At 60.9% G+C, this 16290-nt stretch overlaps 1 protein-coding gene across 3 annotated transcripts; it reads right to left on the bottom strand.

Moving 5' to 3' along the window:
• Window positions 1-302: 302 nt before the first annotated feature.
• MYBBP1A (MYB binding protein 1a) lies at window positions 303-16282 on the bottom strand. Of its 3 annotated transcripts, XM_060133864.1 has the most exons (29): window positions 15852-16282; window positions 15608-15702; window positions 15343-15458; window positions 14939-15246; window positions 14647-14745; window positions 13839-13922; window positions 13675-13749; window positions 13474-13581; window positions 12448-12623; window positions 12120-12287; window positions 11896-12013; window positions 10554-10849; window positions 9801-9911; window positions 8982-9107; window positions 8629-8796; window positions 8443-8542; window positions 6734-6830; window positions 6485-6636; window positions 6037-6123; window positions 5799-5960; window positions 5543-5713; window positions 5292-5449; window positions 4003-4255; window positions 3656-3781; window positions 3500-3568; window positions 2803-2916; window positions 2490-2591; window positions 1472-1620; window positions 303-1296 (listed from the first exon to the last, which is right to left on the bottom strand). In XM_060133864.1, exons 4-29 carry the CDS (start codon window positions 15200-15202, stop codon window positions 732-734), a joined length of 4098 nt encoding a protein of 1365 aa, XP_059989847.1. In that variant the 5' UTR covers window positions 15203-15246; window positions 15343-15458; window positions 15608-15702; window positions 15852-16282; the 3' UTR covers window positions 303-731. The 3 variants fall into 3 exon arrangements, with proteins under 3 accessions (XP_059989847.1, XP_059989848.1, XP_059989849.1); XM_060133865.1 differs by lacking the exon at window positions 15608-15702; XM_060133866.1 differs by lacking the exons at window positions 12448-12623; window positions 13675-13749; window positions 13839-13922; ... (3 more) ...; window positions 15608-15702; window positions 15852-16282 and having other exon boundaries at window positions 13474-13583.
• Between the last annotated feature and the right edge of the window lie 8 nt (window positions 16283-16290).

Genomic DNA, 16290 nt, shown 5'->3' with positions numbered 1-16290 from the left:
GCGTCACACACTCCCTCCCGGTACCTCTGCTGGAATCAAGGTGGTTCTGGTCTCGGTGGCCCCGTGTGGCCAGCAGGAGACCCTAAGAGCCAGCCAGCTTAGTGCTCTCTGCCCACAGTTGAAGGGCTGGCGTGGCTTCAATGGTGGGGAAGTTAGTGGTGTAGCCCCCCTCCCCACCAAGCTCTGGGGCACCCTGGTGGGGGGGCTAACCCAGGGGTGGGCTTCCCCCAAAGACCAGCCTGGCCTCGACTGGGGCCCCAGCAATGTTTTCTTGTTGTACAAGAACCAGGTCCAAGTGTTGCTTCCTCTTCCTTCCGGAAGCCAAACTGCTCCTTTATTTTTTAGAGCTGCTGATTGTGAATCTCAGAGTCTTAAGAGAGAAGCCAAATATATTCCTCTTGTAAATGAAGAAATAAAGATATTTAAGTCACGCCCCAGTGGCTCCCGCAGGAAAGCAGCCTGGGGGGTACGAGGCATGGTCACACTTGTACCCCACCCGCCAGATACCAGAGCCCTGGGCCTGGCCCACACCGCTTGGGGAGCCAAGGTCCCAAGCGTGCTGTGTGCCTGAGAGCAGCGGCAGGGCCTAGCCCAGGGCTGGGGTCTCTGAGGCCACCAGCAGGCTGGCAGCAGACCTCCCACCCCCGGCGCGGAAGGCAGAATCTCAGACGGTGGCTTGTGTATTAAAATTGCGGTGAAAAAATAGGAGTCTCTAGGGCGGATGGGGACACTCACAGCTTTTTCGCCTTCCTCAGCTGCCCCTTCTTCTTGACCCCGCTCTGGAGGAGGCTGGGGCTCCTGCTGGCCAAAGACAACCTGGCCTTTCTCCGAGGCAGCGCGGACTGCGGCGACTTGCCTGAAACCCCCTTTTGGGGCAGATTCTTCTGACGCTTTTTGGCAGCAGGCTCCTTGGGGGACTCAGGAGACACGGGGGTGGCTCTGCTCACCTGGGACAGCTTCCGATTTTTCTTCTGCGGCTTTGGGGTCTTGGCGGGGCTGCTGGGACTCGTGGCAGGGGGCTCTGGGGTCGGACTCTTGGAGGCAGGCAGCCCCTGCGCCTGGGACGGGGCTGGGCCCTTGCGCTTGATCTTCCTCTTCCTCTTGCCAGTGCTGGGGGGCTGGTCCCCACCGGCGGCTGCGGGCTTGGCCGCCGCCTCCTGCGTGGCGTCCTCGGACTTGCGTTTCTTACGCTTCTTGGTCTCTGGCAAGAACCCCTTTTTCTTCCGCTTCATGCTAATGGGGCTCGGCGTGGCCTTAGGGACTTCCTTGGCATCCTTCTTCTCTGACTTGGGACGCCTGGGAGGAAGTGAGCAAAGGAAAGAAGTATGTGGTGAGGGCAGGGTTGACCTCCGCGTCCGTGGTCCCCAAGCTGCCCAAAGCTCCCACACTGCGGTGCAGACACCAGGACGTGTGCAACGTGACGGTCTTCCCAGCCCCTCCCAAGGTGGGGGCCCCCTCTCCCCGAACGTACTGGACTCCGAGGAACTTCATGGCCTGCCAATAGAGATCATAGAGGCGGCTGGAGCCGGCCGAGTGCGCCCCCTGCTGTAGCCCCTGCTGCAGCCTCGGCTGTTGGCTCTGCAGCACGCCCAGGACAGCGGTCAGGTCCATCGTCAGCTTCTGCAGAGGGGCAGGAAGGCTGTGGCTGCAGTGGTGACATGAGGCATGGCCTGCCTCTCCCTGGCCCCTGTCCTCCCACCCTTGCCCGGTGAGAGCCACTCTGTGAGCCCACCCCCCTTCTGGACCCTCAGCCAATCCTGCCTGTACATCCCTAGTCTCTCTCGCGTTGCAAGGAAAAAAGAGCCCCAGGTGCCATGTTCTGTTCTCTTCCCACAGCCCATAAGGCCCACCCACCTCCGGGGTGCCCTATGCAGTGACCTCACGGTTGCCAATGCCTTTCCTCCTATCTCCCCCTCCCCGTCACATACTGAATGGGTTGTTTTTCAAATCCACTGGCTTCCAGAACACCCCTCTCTCTCCTGGCTTTTTACTACCCCTCTGAGCGTGGCTTCTCAGGTCCGCTTGCCGCTCTGCAAGGCCCTGGCCCTGTCTGCTCCCTGCAGCCCCCTCTTGGAAGCTTATCCCGCACTTGGGCTTTGATCAAGTGTCTCCGCTAAGAACCCCCAAACCTCTTCCTCTGGGCCAGACTGGAGGAACCAGAGCCTTGCCCACAGCGGCCCCTTGAGCATCTCACGCTCCACCCGCCCGGCCCGCCTCCGAAGGCCCAGAAACCCGTGCCCCGCGCTCACAGCCGCGTCCTCCCGTGGTCGCCAGCCCTCCCAGCCCCTTCTTGGCTTTCTTACTGGAGCAGAGGGACAGCCCCTGGCTCACCCAACCCCGGCCAGGCACTGGCTGTGGCACCCTCGCCCCTCACACGAAGCCCAGATTCCTGACCCTAGCGTCCAGAACCTTCCCCACCTGCCCCCTCACCTCTGCTCAGACTGCCTACCCTGCCTGCGTGGTGCCCTCCCTCCTGCGCCCAGGCTCACCTCGTGATGGATGTTCCTGAAGAGAACGTTGAGCAGCTCCAAGGAAGACAGCTCCTTCTGGCGCCCTGACTTGGTCTCGGCCTCACCCAGCGTCCGCAGGGTCTAAGGAGAAGGCAGCCAGGCTGAGCCCCTCCAGAGAGCTGCCCAAAGCCTTGCTGTTGCCCACACGAAGAGATTAGGGCGCCGAGGAGAGAAATGCCTCCTTGGGGGGACCCCCAACTCACCCCCAGGCGCAGGGTCCAGCAACCCTTGCCCCTTAGTTCCCAGAGCACCACTGCCAGTGGGCAGGGGAGCGGAGCCCCGTGGCTGTTACCTCGGTGACCTTCGCCAGGATCTGGTCCAGCAGCTGCTCCCACTCGGGGTCCTTAAAGCACAGCCTCAGCTCCCGCGTGGGCAGGGTCTTCTGGAGCAGCAGGCAGGCCTGGGCCTGGGGGGGGGGTGGAGAATGGGGTGACCAGGAGCCTCGGCACGCTGGGCCAGGGCTGAGGGAACCGCAGGGGGACCCCACGAGCTCCAGGAGCCTGCTGGGCACTAGAATAGGCCACGCGGGAGGCGCTGTCGCCACAGAAGCTCTGGGCTGGGCCCTCACCTGCCCCTGCCCCTTCTCCTCAGGCAGGTGGGAGAACCGAGGCCTGGGGGGCAGCCAGGGCTGTCAGTCAGCCGGACAGGGTTCCTGGCCCTCCACTCACTGCGTCTTCCTCCTGTGTCTCCAGCCCCCTCGTCCCACCCCCGCCCCCAGGCCTACACCCATCAGCCCGGGGCTTCCTCTGCGCAGGTCAGAGCACCGTCTCTGAGGAGCTGGTGGGCTCGGGCCACACAGGAAGGGCCCCCCACCCCCAGCTGCTCTGGGCCTACAGTGGGGGCGGGGCTGGCCAGGTCGGAGGGGCAGGGCCCACCCTCTGGCCCGCCCAGAGCAGCATTCCCAGGCCTCACAAATAGCTAACCAGCCAGCCAGGAGTCGAGCGGGCAATTCAGACAAGCCCTCAGCTGGGATCTGGGAAGCCCCTTACCTGATGGCGGGGCCGCGTGTGGCTTGCCACGTGCTCGACCACGATGGGGAGCAGGTTCTTACAGAGCATCTGCGGAGGGAGTGATGGGCTGTGAGCTAGGCTGTGAGGACCGGGCCGAGCAGGGGCCCAGGGGGGCGGCCTGGCACTACAACTCACCGGGTGCCGGGAGAAGAGGCTGAGGAACATGGGAGCCGTGAGCGGGCTGCTGCGCTTGGTCAGGAAGGAGCTCAGTGCCGATGAGTAGATCGGGGTCACGAGGCCCAAATCCAAGCAGCTGGCAGCCTGCACCGTGGGAGAGAGCTGGTGTGATGCCAGGGAGAGGGGGCCCTGGCATGGGAGCAGAGCCTGGGCTGCCTTCAGAAGGCTGAAAGCTGGGTCCCGGGGAAGGCACAGCCTCAACTTCCCATCTGTGAAATGGGCAGATGGTCCCGCCGCCTCCTGGGACTGGCTCCCACCGGCTTGGACTTTCCAGGCTGAGCCTTCCCGGGCCAGCGCCTGCTCACCTCTGGGCCCTGGGGCTGGGTGCCGGCGTCAGTGGCGGCTTTCTCCTTCTTCTGGGCCTTGCAGGTGGACTTGCCCACAGTGTTGCCCTTTAGGACCCGGAGCAGGTAGAGGGAGGCGTTGAAGTAGTAGAGGCAGACGGAGGAGTCAGCCTGGCGACCGGCCTGCTGCACCAGCCGCTCCAGCTGGGCGTACAGAGTCTCCACGCGGTCGCCCACGTTGCGGCAGTAATGCCGGGAGCGGCACAGGTGGTGCCTGGCGGGGGAGAGCGGGGTGGGGGTGGTCACGATGTTACCCCCCCACCCCGCCTCACGGCAGGGCCAAGCCCCAGGGTAGGGACGCCGGGTCCCATTTCACAGGCAGGAAACAAACACCTAAAGAAAGGGGTCTGACCAAGGGTGCAGGGGCAGGCCCGGGACCACATGCAGATGGGCTCTGAGGAGAAGCCGGAGGGAAACCAGCTCCCTGGGTGAGGCTCCACCACGGGCCAACACCCCGACCTGGCCACAGCCCCATCTACACCCGCCCCTCGGGGGATGGTGGCTTCCAGGCTCTTTGTAAGACACAAACCAGGGCCTGCGCGCTCAGTACCCTTCGGGCCTGGGCAGAGTGGGAGGGAGAACTAGATGAGAACGTGGGACCTGGGCCTGCAGGGGGCGTGAGCGGGGGCTGCGCTGTCCACTGCCCCTCCCCACCTGCTCTGTGCTACACACTCGGCACCTCAAGTCCTTAGGCCTCTGTCTCCACCACCTCCTCTGCTCTCTAGAAGACAGGGAGGGCTCTACCTGCCACGCTGCGCCGACTCTCTTGCTGGGCTCCCTGCTCTAGCACCACCCACTCGCCCGCCTCCTGGCTGCAAATGCCTCCAAGGCTCCCAGTACTGCGAGGGCCGGGCCACGAGGCCTCTCGCCTCCTGTGACACGTGTGGACACGCCTTTCTGCCCCGCCTGTGGCCTCTGGGCCTGAGGAGCTCCCTGCACTGCCTAAACTTCTCCCAGGTGGCCTTCCCTGGCACCTCAAGCCTGGGTTAGGTGCCCCTACTGTCTCCCATCCAGCCCCTGCCACAGGCCCAGAATGTTGCCGCTGGACGCCGTGTCGGGTTTCCCAGCCTCAGTGACCCCGAGGGCAGGGATGGGACTGGGGGCCCCGTGGTAAGGGCTGCAGAACACACGGGCGGGGCAGAGCCGAGTGAGACTTCCTGAATGATGCGGGCCCCCGGGGCTCCCCGCTCCTACCCTTTCTACCCAGGGAACCCCAGAGGCCCGGCTCCCCGGGGCCCGCCCGCGCTCACATGAAGATGCGGGCCGTCTTGTGCAGCAGGTCCTGCTCCTGCTTCGTGCTGCTGGTGCGCATGCTGCGCCGGATGACGTGCAGCAGCGGCTCGAGCACCTCCAGGACCAGGGGGTTCTCGGGCTGCTTGGTCACCAGCACCTCGATCAGGTCCAGGACCTGTAGCCGGGAAGGGTGGGCTCAGCCAGGTGTGGGGACGGGAGCAGAGGGAGGCTGGACGGAGGGTAGGGGTGGGCCGCCTCGCAGGCTCACCCTGATCTGGAAGCCCCGCCGCAGTGCCTTCTCCTTCTGTAACTTGTTCTTCTCATCCCTCCGGGCCTGGATGCGCAGCTTCTGCTCGGCAAAGAGGCTGGCCAAGCTCTTGTCCAGGGCCATCATGGCCTCATCCCCCAGCTCGTCGTCGTCCTCGCCGTCAGCTCCGCCCTGAGGAACAGATGCCCCGTGAGCAGCCCGGCCTCGTGCAGGAGACGCACACGGACGCAGGGCCCCCAGCCCGGCTCCTGCTCACCAGCGCCTTCCCTGCCTGCAGCACCGCCTGCAGCTGCTCCCGGAAGCCCTGGTCCACGTCCCCGTCCCGCTCCTCCTCGTCGCTCTCCTCGTCATTGCTCTCCTCCTCATCGCTCTCCGAGTTTTCATTGCCCTTGTCCTCGCCGTCGTCCGAGCTCTCGTCCTGTGGGTGGGCCGCGTGTCATGCCTCTCCACCACTCACCGCGTGTCCGCCCGCCCCGCCCCTCGCTAGCACGAACCTCCACATCCCCCAGCAACTGCCGCTCAGAGGCGTCTGTAACCACCACGTTGTCGTCCTCATTCTGGCTCTCCTCGGGGTTTAGCACCTGCCGGGATTCCCAGATGGCTGACGCACCTGTTGGCCCGGCCCCTTCACCCACCTCAGACCCCTGGGCCCTCTCAACTGCCTTCCCTGACCATGGCCATCCGGTCTCGGCCAAAGGTCCCCATTTCAGGGAGGAAAATGGAGCCCAGGAGAGAAAGCCACTCCCTCCAGTGCCTCCTTGATAAACCCCGTCAGCTCTTGGCAAACCCAGGGTCAGGGTGCACAGCAGGAGACTTTGAAGGAGGCCCCCAACCACCCTGCAGGTTACAGTCAGGACAAGGTGGCAACGAGGCAGCCCTAGTGCAGCCCAGCGCTTGGAGAGCCCCATCCCGGGACCCATTTCCCCAAAGGCCCCAACTTACATCCAGGATGAGCTGCAGGGCACGTGGAGTCAGGTGGGAGCAGATGTGGCTGAACACACTTCGGGCCACCTGGCGCATCAGGTGGCTGGGCTGGGCCAAGAGGGCCAGCAGGATCTCCAGCAGCACCTCCACCCACGGCGGCTCCTGTGGGTCTGCGAGCAGGGAAAGGGCTGAGTCTGGGCAGGGCACCAGCGCCCCACGCTGGGTCCCTATTGCCTGCCCCCCCACCCCCCCGGGACGATGACCCACTGGTGGCCTTGGAACGGGTCCGACGGGGCTTCTCCCCCAGGCTCTTTTTGATGCAGGTCTGGATGTCGCCCAGGAGGTCACAGCTCTCTGTGGGGGACTGTGCAGGACAGGACAGAAATCAGGAGCCAGGCCCCATTCCCAGCCTTTGCTGAGCCAGAAGAGGGGGTGGCCAAGTGGGAGGAGCTGGCATCTGAGGCCTAGAAGACTCCAGACTGCCCTGGCCAGTCACCCTCACAACCCAGAGCAGAGGACCCCAGCCAGACCCCAGGGGCAGCCCAAGAGCTGATGACCTTTTACACGTAACGCACAGGCACGGGGTCTGAGCGCCCTCAGAGACCGTGAAGCCCAACCTGCCCACCGCTGCCAGAGCAGTGGAGAGCGTGACAAGGCTGGCCTGGTCAGGATCACAGAGCACCAGCAGGTCCCAGCCTCCTGATTTGCAGTTCTAGATTTCTCCTCCCACACCAGGCTCGACATTGCTACAGAGAAAGACCTGAAAATCATTGATCTTAACAAATTTAAACCCATCTTGATAGGGGAATAAGCCCAGACTCCGGCCACCGACCGGTGAGTTGAAAATAACCTGTGTGACTGTCGGTACCAAAAAGGCAGACTTTCCCCCATAATGCAGCAGGGCAGCGTCAGTGTTGGGGGCAGGGGTGGTGGAGCGAAGGCCAGAACAGGGCCCAAGCCCCAGCCATCTTTGCCTCCAGCTTCCTAGCTGTGGCTGGGTACCTTTTGCCCAAGTCAAGCTTGGAGGTCCCAGGGTCTGGGTAGGCCCCTCAGAGGCCCAGTGCCAAGCACTGGAAGGGGCATCGAGACCGATCGTTATCCACAAAGCTCATGTACGAGCTGGGCTGAGTGCCCAAGACCTGGAAGCAAAAACTCCCAGAAGGGAGTCCCGTCTCAGACTACTCAAGACCTGAAGCAGCCCCACAAGAGCCAGCCCACACAACGCAAGAGGAAAACCCTCAGAGAAACCAGGGTTCAGAGCCGGGAAGAAACCACGAGGGTCAAAAGAGCTGCCGGCACTAAACTCCAAACGTGGTCAAAGTTTCTTGCTGGAAAGAATAGAAAAAGAGACAAAGCTGGTTCTAGAGGACCTGTCATGAGAAAGAGTATGAGTGACCATGTAAGGAATATAGTGACAGGGCACAGAACCCCACGTGGGGAGCACCAGACAGAAACACGCTACCCTCAACCCACTACTATGGGTTCTGGAAGTGCGAGAGTCAGACAGAAAAGTCAGGACCCCGCTTCTAACTGACCACTGACAGACAGAAGAACTGCCCCCATCGGTGACTGGTATGCCCAGAGCCAGAGCCCCTCTTCTTTACATCCATCACCTCTGGTCAGTAAGGCAGTTTTGGGAGGCCCTGTGGGATAGTGGAGTCAAATCCCTATGTTTGAATCCTAGCCAACAGCTGTATGGCCTGGGGTAAGTTACTTTACCTAAGTCTGTTACCCCACCTATCAAACAGAGGACGCGGCTGCCTCAAAACTGTGGGCATTACAAACAAAGGACACTGCCTGGGAAAGCTCAGGATGTAGCTGGGGCCCAGTAAGTGGATGCAGTGATTTCGTCCTTGGGCTGTAATTCCAGCCCGGAGCAGTCAGCCTAGGAAACCTGCCAACTTCAACACTCCAGAGCCTCTCCTGGCCACCGCGGACCCCAGGTCTGTAACTCCTTCCCTTCCAGGCCGCCATACCTTGAAGAGGTGTATGCCCACCAGGAGTAGCAGGTGCTGGAAGGCAGTGGCCTTGGCCTCTGAGGACTGGGCCTCCAGTTCTTTCAGAGTCTTCAGAGTCCTGGGGGAGACGGGCACACCCTCAGGCACTGTGGCCAGCGTCAGTACCCCAGTGTCCCGCCCATGCTGTGTCAACTGCACCCTCACCGGTCCCAGGCCTGGCGCTGCTGCGTGGTGAAGGCCACCAGGGGAACCACGTTGCGGCTGTGGCTCAACAGCAGGTCTGCGAACCGCACCAGGTGGTAGGTCCAGGGCTGCCCGTCTTGCGTCTGCCACGGCGCCTGCCGGAACTGCGTGCTGAGGGTCTGCAGCAGGCTGGTAGGGGCGGGGTCAGGGTCACAGGCTGGGCTGGTGAACAAGGCCACACACCCCCAGCCCCACACTGTGACCCACTGGAACTCACTGGGCCGCAGCTTCAAACTGGAGGGAGCAGCACCCCGAGGCCACCTTCCTGCCCGCTCTCCCACCCTCAGACCTCTCCCAGGCTGCCCAGCGCCCACCTGAAGAAGGCACTGCCCACCACCTCCCGGGTCCGGCTGTCCAGAGGGTGAGAGAAGTGCTGCTCGGTCTCAGGGATCTGGGACATGGGCTTCTTTGTCTCGAAGAATGAGTGGAAAAAACAAAACCTGGGGAGGGAGGGAGGGAGGGAGGGAGGGAGGGAGGGAGGGAGGGAGGGAGGGAGAGAGGGAGAGAGGGAGAGAGGGAGAGAGGGAGAGAGGGAGAGAGGGAGAGAGGGAGAGAGGGAGAGAGGGAGGGAGGGAGGGAGGGAGGGAGGGAGGGAGGGAGGGAGGGAGGGAGGGAGAATAACCTGTGTTACCCTCAGTCAGTGCCACCATTCTGAGCAGCCCATCCTCGGGCTCTCACCGAGGGCCTGGTGCCAGGTGGCAACGATGAGAGAATGGACACTTCTCAGGTCTGGATCCCCAGCAGAACAGAGCCCAGGCCGGACTAGGGAGAGCACCAGCATCCCTCCCTCACAACCAAGATGTGAGGCTGTGTGGCCTCGGCCAGGGCACCACTGCTTCTGCCTCTCTTGGGGCTGCAGGGAGGGTGGGAGGGGCGCCTGGCAGATGCAGAGGCAAGGACCCCCCAAAACTGCCGACGCGCAAAGGCGTCTAGGGAGGGTGGAGCCAGCCCAAGCCCCTACGGTCCCCCTTCCGAGGGTTCCCCCAAGGAGTTCCCCTAAATCTCCTCCTGCCTAAGGGGCAGGGACAACTTGACCCCCAGGCTCCTGGCTCCAGGGGGACCCAAACTAGGATCAGACAAGAGGCCGCTGCACCCGTGGGGAGCTGGGGTTCAAGCACATCTCATGACGATACCTGGCCACCTCCTCAATCAGGGTCTCCTCCTTCTCCGCGTGCAGGTTGTCCACGATACTGACCAGGCGGAAGATGAGCCACTTCCGCAGCCGGAACACGGCTCGCTCAGGCCTGTGGGCAGGACGCAAGTCCGGAAGCCGTTCAGAGATGGTGAAAACAGTGCCCGCTTGCCCCATCTTGGAGACAGGAAAACCAATAAAGATCCCCCAACACCCTTATCACCAGCACGGGGCCACGTATGAGAAAACCGAGGCCTTTAACAGCCAAGGCTCAGGGGCTTCCCTAGCAGTGCAGTGGTTAAGAATCCGCCTGCCAACACAGGGGACATGGGTTCGATCCCTGGTCCAGGAAGATCCCACATGCTGCAGAGCAACCAAGCCCGTGCACCACAACTACTGAGCCTGCGCTCTAGAGCCCACGAGTGACAACTACTGAGCCTACGTGCCATAACTACTGAAGCCCACTTGCCTAGAGCCCGTGCTGCACAAAAAGAGAAGCCACTGCAATGAGAAGCCTGCGCACATCAACGAAAAGTAGCCCCTGCTCGCCACAACTACAGAAAGCCCATGCACAGCAACGAAGACCCAACACAGCCAAAAATAAGTAAATATATATATATATATTATATATAAAAAGGAAAGAGTGAAGGCTTAGATCTTTCCCACCTCTCCCCGCTTGGGGAACCATGGTACCATGCGAGGGAGGGTCCAGGCCTTTGGGGCCAGCAGGCCCCTCCCCACCAGGCCCACTCACCCGTGGAACAAGGCGTCCTGGGCTTTCTTCTGGTTGTTGGTGCTGAAGTCCACCAAGGAGTCCAGGTTGGGCTGGAGAAACATGTCCCGCAGCCAAGCCACGTAGCCCTTGAGGGCGGGGAGACTCAGGAACTGCGTGACCCGCCAGAAGGTGGGCACGACGGGGAGGCCCTGGTTGGTGACGGACGTGAAGCCCACCACCAGGGCCAGCTGCCGCTCGGGGTCGTCCTGGCAGCCCTTCAGGAAGGCCCCCACGTACTCATTCATCTCTGGAGCAAACTTGAACTGGCTCGGGAGCTGCGAGAGGTGGGCACAGCACCGGGGTCACCAGCCAGGAGGGATCCAACAGCGCCCCAGCTTCTTCCACAACAGGCTATACTGAGGCCCAGGAAGCCCCTCCCTTGTACCAGCTGGGCTGCCCAGGCGCCCCAGAGTTTAATCTTTGTAACAACCCTTTGCCCTGGGCCCCTCTGTTCTGCAGATGAAGAAAACGAGGCACAAAAAAGCTTGCAAGTAACTTCTGAGTGTCACGGGGCTCCACGTGGTGCAGCTGGGATCCGGCTCCAGTCAGTCTGGCCCCCCAGTTCGTGCACTTAACCACTGCTCTGTCCTTTCTAAGCCTGTCCTTCACCCAGAAGAGAGGAACAGCAGCTCTCCAAAGCTGGTTGTAAAGATGAAACGAGCTACTAACAAACCCAGCAGCACTTCCTGTGAACCGGGCACTGCCTTAAGCGCCTGTGGACAATGTTAACCTGGTCATCCTCACAATGACCGAGGAGGGTCCTGCTCCTCTCATCTCACGGGCAAGCAGAAGCAGGCACAGAGATAGGAAGCAAACTGCGGAAGGCCACACAGCTGCGGTGGAGTCAGGAGGGAGCCTGGCCGACCCAGGTCCGGGATTCCGTGCTCTTAACCACCAGCTGATTCTCCTGTGGCGCACTTAGCTTAGTGTGGGGTGCACAGACTGCTCAGAACGGCATCGGTGATGATGGCTGTTCTCACTGTAGCACTAGCTGGGGGTGGAGGGAGGTCTGGACAGACTGCTGGTGGGGTATATAGAGGCGGGGGAGGGGTATACAGCTATAGAGGCAGGGGTTGGCGGGGGTCGGTCCTCAGGCAGCTCACTTTACACAGAGAGAAGGGACACCCAGGTCCCAGGTCCCTCCCAACAGCAGCTGTGCCTGCCCATCCCAGGCAGGACCACTGACATGGAGAGGAGAGCAACCCTCTCTTCTGGAAGCCAGCTGCCCCAGAGGCGGCCCCCCCCCCCAACTTCTTGGCAGGAAGCAGCCCAGTCGCCTGGCCCTTTCTGGCAGGGCTGGGCCACAGGGGGCAGCACCTACCTTAGCAGTGACCATGTGCTCCCCGTAATGGCGGATCAGGTCCCCCTGCATCACCAGCTGCAGCTGCTCCTTGGACAGCAGGGGCAGGGCCGCACCCAGCAGGCGGAAACACAGGTAGCTAAGGGGGCGCAGGACAGAGCCTGGTCAGAGCCCTCGGACCCCTGGCCCATCCCTGCTTAACAAACCTGGGAGAAGGGATGGAGAGAGGTCAAGCACTCACGCACCTGGCCGGCCAGAACTGCTTCTTCAGGAGCCCTTGTTCCACAACTTCCTTCCAGAACCGTGGGAAGCTGTCTTCCTGGAGCGCCAGGCGGAGCAGGTCCAAAGCCACAGCAGGCAGCTTGCGTTCCTTCTTCACAGAGGTGGCCGCCATCTTCAGCACAGTCACCAGCCTGCAGAGGAAGGCGGAGGGGACTCAGGGGGCACTCCCTAAACAGACAGGGCCAGGGGCCTGGGGCCACATGGACACCCGACCCCAGGCCATGGCGCAAACCCGTGGATGGAGAGGCAGCCCAGAGGCCCAGAGAGCCCATCTCCCCGCCTCCCTCACACCTGGGGATGCTCTCATCTGAGAACAGGTTGACCGGTCCCATCAGCTTCTCCAGCTTCTTGGGCACCTTCTGCTGGGCCAAGAGGAAGAGCTCCAGGTGCTCAGGGGAACCAAGTACTGAATTCAAGTCGGGCTTGAGGACTTTTGGCAGGACCTCCTGCAACATGGCCTCTGGGACCTGGCGTGGGGACATGGGTTGAGGGATGGGGGCCTCCCTCATAGCACCCTTTGTCTCTCCCCATGGGGTGAGTTCCACCTGCCAGCCCAAGGAGGGACAGCCACAGTCCACCTTGCCAGGCATCAGAGGGTGTTCCTTAGAAAGCTCAAGTTCCCAAGTCCCTGAAGCTGGGTTTTAAACAAGCACCCCACTGATGCTAATTGGCCCTGGACCACCCTTTTAATTATTCCTCTCTTGGGTTCTGCAGAACTAGCCCATTTCTTATACAACGTGCCCCACGTGAAGGTCCTTCTGGCTCTGTGGCCAGGGCTGTGCAGAAAGCCTTGGCCTGGGATGTACCGGTCCCTGCCTTTTCCTCAGCAGCAAAGGATTCTAGGTACTAGCCCACCTCCATTTCCCACATAGGGCAGTGGGGGCCCCTGAGGGGCCAGCTCTGCCCAAATCAATGGCAAACACGTTGAACCCACCAGGCACATGCCAGGCACTGTTCTAAAACGGCACCATCCAATATGGCTGCCACTGGCCACATGTGCACACCACGCGCTTAGAATGTACTAATCTGAATGGAAATACACTGAGTGTTCAACACACTGGATTTTGGAAACTTAAAAGAACGTAAACTACCTCTACAGTTTTTTTGTACTGAGCGCACATTAATACTTTAGACACAGTAACATGTTTTATTTAATCTAGTAAACCACACCTATTTCTTTCTCACTTTTTAAATGTAGTTACTACAAAACGTCAAGTACCACACACATTTCCGCGGGACAGTGCTGTGTTTCCATGCGTAAACTCGTGTCGTCTCCATTTTCCTCTACAACAGGCAGCGTTACCCCAGGCCCCGTACCTGCGAGAGGATGTCCACCAGGGCCTTCTGGGGCTGCTCCTGCAAGTGGCTGTAGTGCTGGCCCAGGACTTGCAGCAGCTTCACCGACTGCATCAGTGCCTCCGAGTCCTGGTACCCCCAGAGGCAGAGAGGGTGTGAGCAGGGCATGCCCCTCTCCCCCCCACCACTCCAAGCCAGTCCACATACCCCCAAAACCCTTACCTTCACCAGCCTGCCTGACTGAAAGAGGGCTAGCACCCCAAACAGGTTTCCAAAGAGAGCAGGTCTCACCATCCCCTAGAAAAGGATTCCAGGCACTGGTGAGAAGGATCCAAGTGTTCCCCAACCCTGGGGCCGCTGACCTCCCCGGGGCCACTGACTCTCACCTTCTTAACCTTCTGCAGGTCATATTTCTCTTGTATCTGCTGCAGGATGCTGCACAAGGGGATGTCTTCAAAAGCCTGTAACAGCTGCCAGGAGGAAAGGAGGGGTTCTGGGGGAGCCGCCCAGCCACATCCCAAAGGCCTCCATCTCCTCCCACTTCTCCCTTCAACTTCTGCCCAGAGGCCGTGGACCCCCGCTCCCACCCCAAGGATGCCTCCGAAACTGCCTACCCGCCTCTGAGCAGTGCTGATGATAGAACACAGCTGTGAATGGAACTGAATCTTGCCTCCCTACCCCATGCCCAGCTGGGGTTCAGAAAGTACCTCCTCGGGCCGCTAGATTGCTTGACTGCGATTCCCAAACACTCCGTCCCCACAGCCTGCTCTGAGCTCCCCCCAGGCAGACCCTCAAGGACCAGGTCTCTACAGCCCTTCCATTTGTTCAGACTCCTTAGAGATAGCCTATAATTAGCTGAAGTGCCCCTTGGGAGAAGAGGGCCCCGAACCCTGCAGAGGTAAGAGAACTCACCCCAAAGCTTACTACCCCCAGTAAGTGTACCTTAGAGGCTGGTCAACCCATGTACCCCAAAGCGAACTCAACCTTCCACTGCACCTGCCTGGGCTTCTCTGCACACAGGCCGTGCTCATGCAGTTTTCTCCGCGTCCACGTGGAGACACCTCCCATCAACTCGGATGCCACCCCATCAATTTCTCAGCTGCCACTTCTCCTACAGCTGGGACATCTGCCCTTCTCACTCCCCCACCGTTTTGATCAGCAAGGCTGAACCCATTCCAGGAAGCACCACCTCACCTGCGCCAGGGCCAGACTGTAGCAAGGCCGGGCTGTTTCTCGTCCGACCCCAAGCCCAGTGATTAGGCGCTTCAGGGAGTACTTCAGCTCGGATGATCCCTGAGGAACCAAGCACATCCCCAGGTGGGGCGGTGAAAAGAACCGTCCGGCGCCCGCTCATCCCTTTTCCTCGGCGCGCGCTCACCTGGGCCTCCACGTTCGCGACCACATAACCCCGGGCCCAACTCCCGGGGCCCGCCGCTACATCTTTGCCGGGATCTATACAGCCCCGTCCCAGGTCCCGCCACCATACCTCTGGCCTTGCGCGCAGATACTCCAGCAGCTTCTCCGTGGCCTCCAGCCGCGTCTCCTGCTGCGGCTTCGCAATGTCCCAGAAGAAATCCAAAAACTCGCGGCTGTGCTTGAGCAGGCCATGACGGTCGGCAGGCCGGGCGCCACTCTTCGGGGCCTCTTCCGGAGCCGGAGGCTCAGCAACGTCCGTACTCTCCGTCTCCGCCATGCTTGTCGAACACGTGGGCTCTGAAGACTGCCTCTTCCAGGTCGGGTCGCGGCGCATGCGCACTGAAGTGGGTCGGCTGGGGGCGGGGCGGCCTGGCTCTTCTGTTCTCAGGGAGATCGGGAGTTACAATTTTATTCTGATTGTGATGGGGAATCACTGGAGGGTTTTACGCAGGGACAAGGCTTGATCTTACTTACACTTTTAATAGATTATCCTGCTGTGTGGAGGACGGATTGTAGGAGAGCAGAGTCGAAGCAGGAAGACCAGTTGGATCGGACCAAGGTAATGTGAGAAAATTCCAGCTAATTTAGAGCTGGTAGTGGGTGATGGAAAAGAGGTTAGGTTTGGGGCTAACATCAGCGGATAGGCTGTGGTATCACTTGAGCTGGGGGAAGAATTTTCTTCGTTGTGGGGAGCAGTAAGGGAGAGGTGGTGGGGTTGAGTTCTTTAAATCAGAGATACCTCTTACAGGGCGGCTGAGGAGTGCTACTGGCCACGCCTGTTGCTTGGCTTGAGAAGCTGTCCCTGGAGGATTGTCGTTCAGAGACCCTGGCGCTCTGGGAAGCGGGGAGGTGAGGGCCAACGCTGGCCTTGAAATTCCACACACCCAGCTCCAGCCCCTTTTGTAGCCCGAGACACCCAACTACTCATCCTCTCAACCACTTCCTTGCTCTGCTGTTTCAGAAAGTGAGAATAAGTGGTTTACCTTGTACATGTGGTGCCCCAGAAGGTGAGCAGAAAGACAGCAGCCCGGCTCTGTGTCCCTGGGTAGGGGTCTCCTGTGTCGTCCATGGGCGAAGCCCAGACACCAGGTGCCTAAAAGGCTGATGCGAAAGTAACCAAGAAGTAGGAATGGCACGTGGCGTCCAGGAAGGCTTGATCTTTATGTTGTTTCCAGCCCAGATGAGGGAGATCAGTGGAGTGTGGCCTGAAGGGGAGCACAGGGATGCCAGCAGTGCGCCAGGATCTGCCTGCCCTGCCCGGAGGCCCAGAGCTTAGGGAGGGGCGTGGCTTTTTTCCACCTGTCCTTCCCGGAGCTGGATCAGAACTCAGGGCCGTCCCCAGGCCCTGGTGTTCCTTCCTCATTGTCCTCAGGTTCCTTAGCTGAAAAAACTCAAGTCCAGGCGACTGATCAGGCCAGAAGT

Source organism: Lagenorhynchus albirostris, chromosome 20 (assembly GCF_949774975.1).
Source record: "Lagenorhynchus albirostris chromosome 20, mLagAlb1.1, whole genome shotgun sequence".
NCBI lineage: Eukaryota > Metazoa > Chordata > Mammalia > Artiodactyla > Delphinidae > Lagenorhynchus > Lagenorhynchus albirostris.
Note: the sequence above shows the minus strand (reverse complement) of the source record. Positions and strands in the feature narration are given on the sequence as shown.

Excerpts from the sequence above, each read along its gene's own strand:
- MYBBP1A (XM_060133864.1), bottom strand. The coding sequence starts at position 15,202 with ATGCGCCGCGACCCGACCTGGAAGAGGCAGTCTTCAGAGCCCACGTGT. Across the intron at positions 13,582-13,674 it reads AGTCAGGCAGGCTGGTGAAG|GACTCGGAGGCACTGATGCA; the intron begins GTAAGGGTTTTG and ends TGGGGGTACCAG. Across the intron at positions 9,108-9,800 it reads CTGATTGAGGAGGTGGCCAG|GTTTTGTTTTTTCCACTCAT; the intron begins GTATCGTCATGA and ends CTCCCTCCCCAG.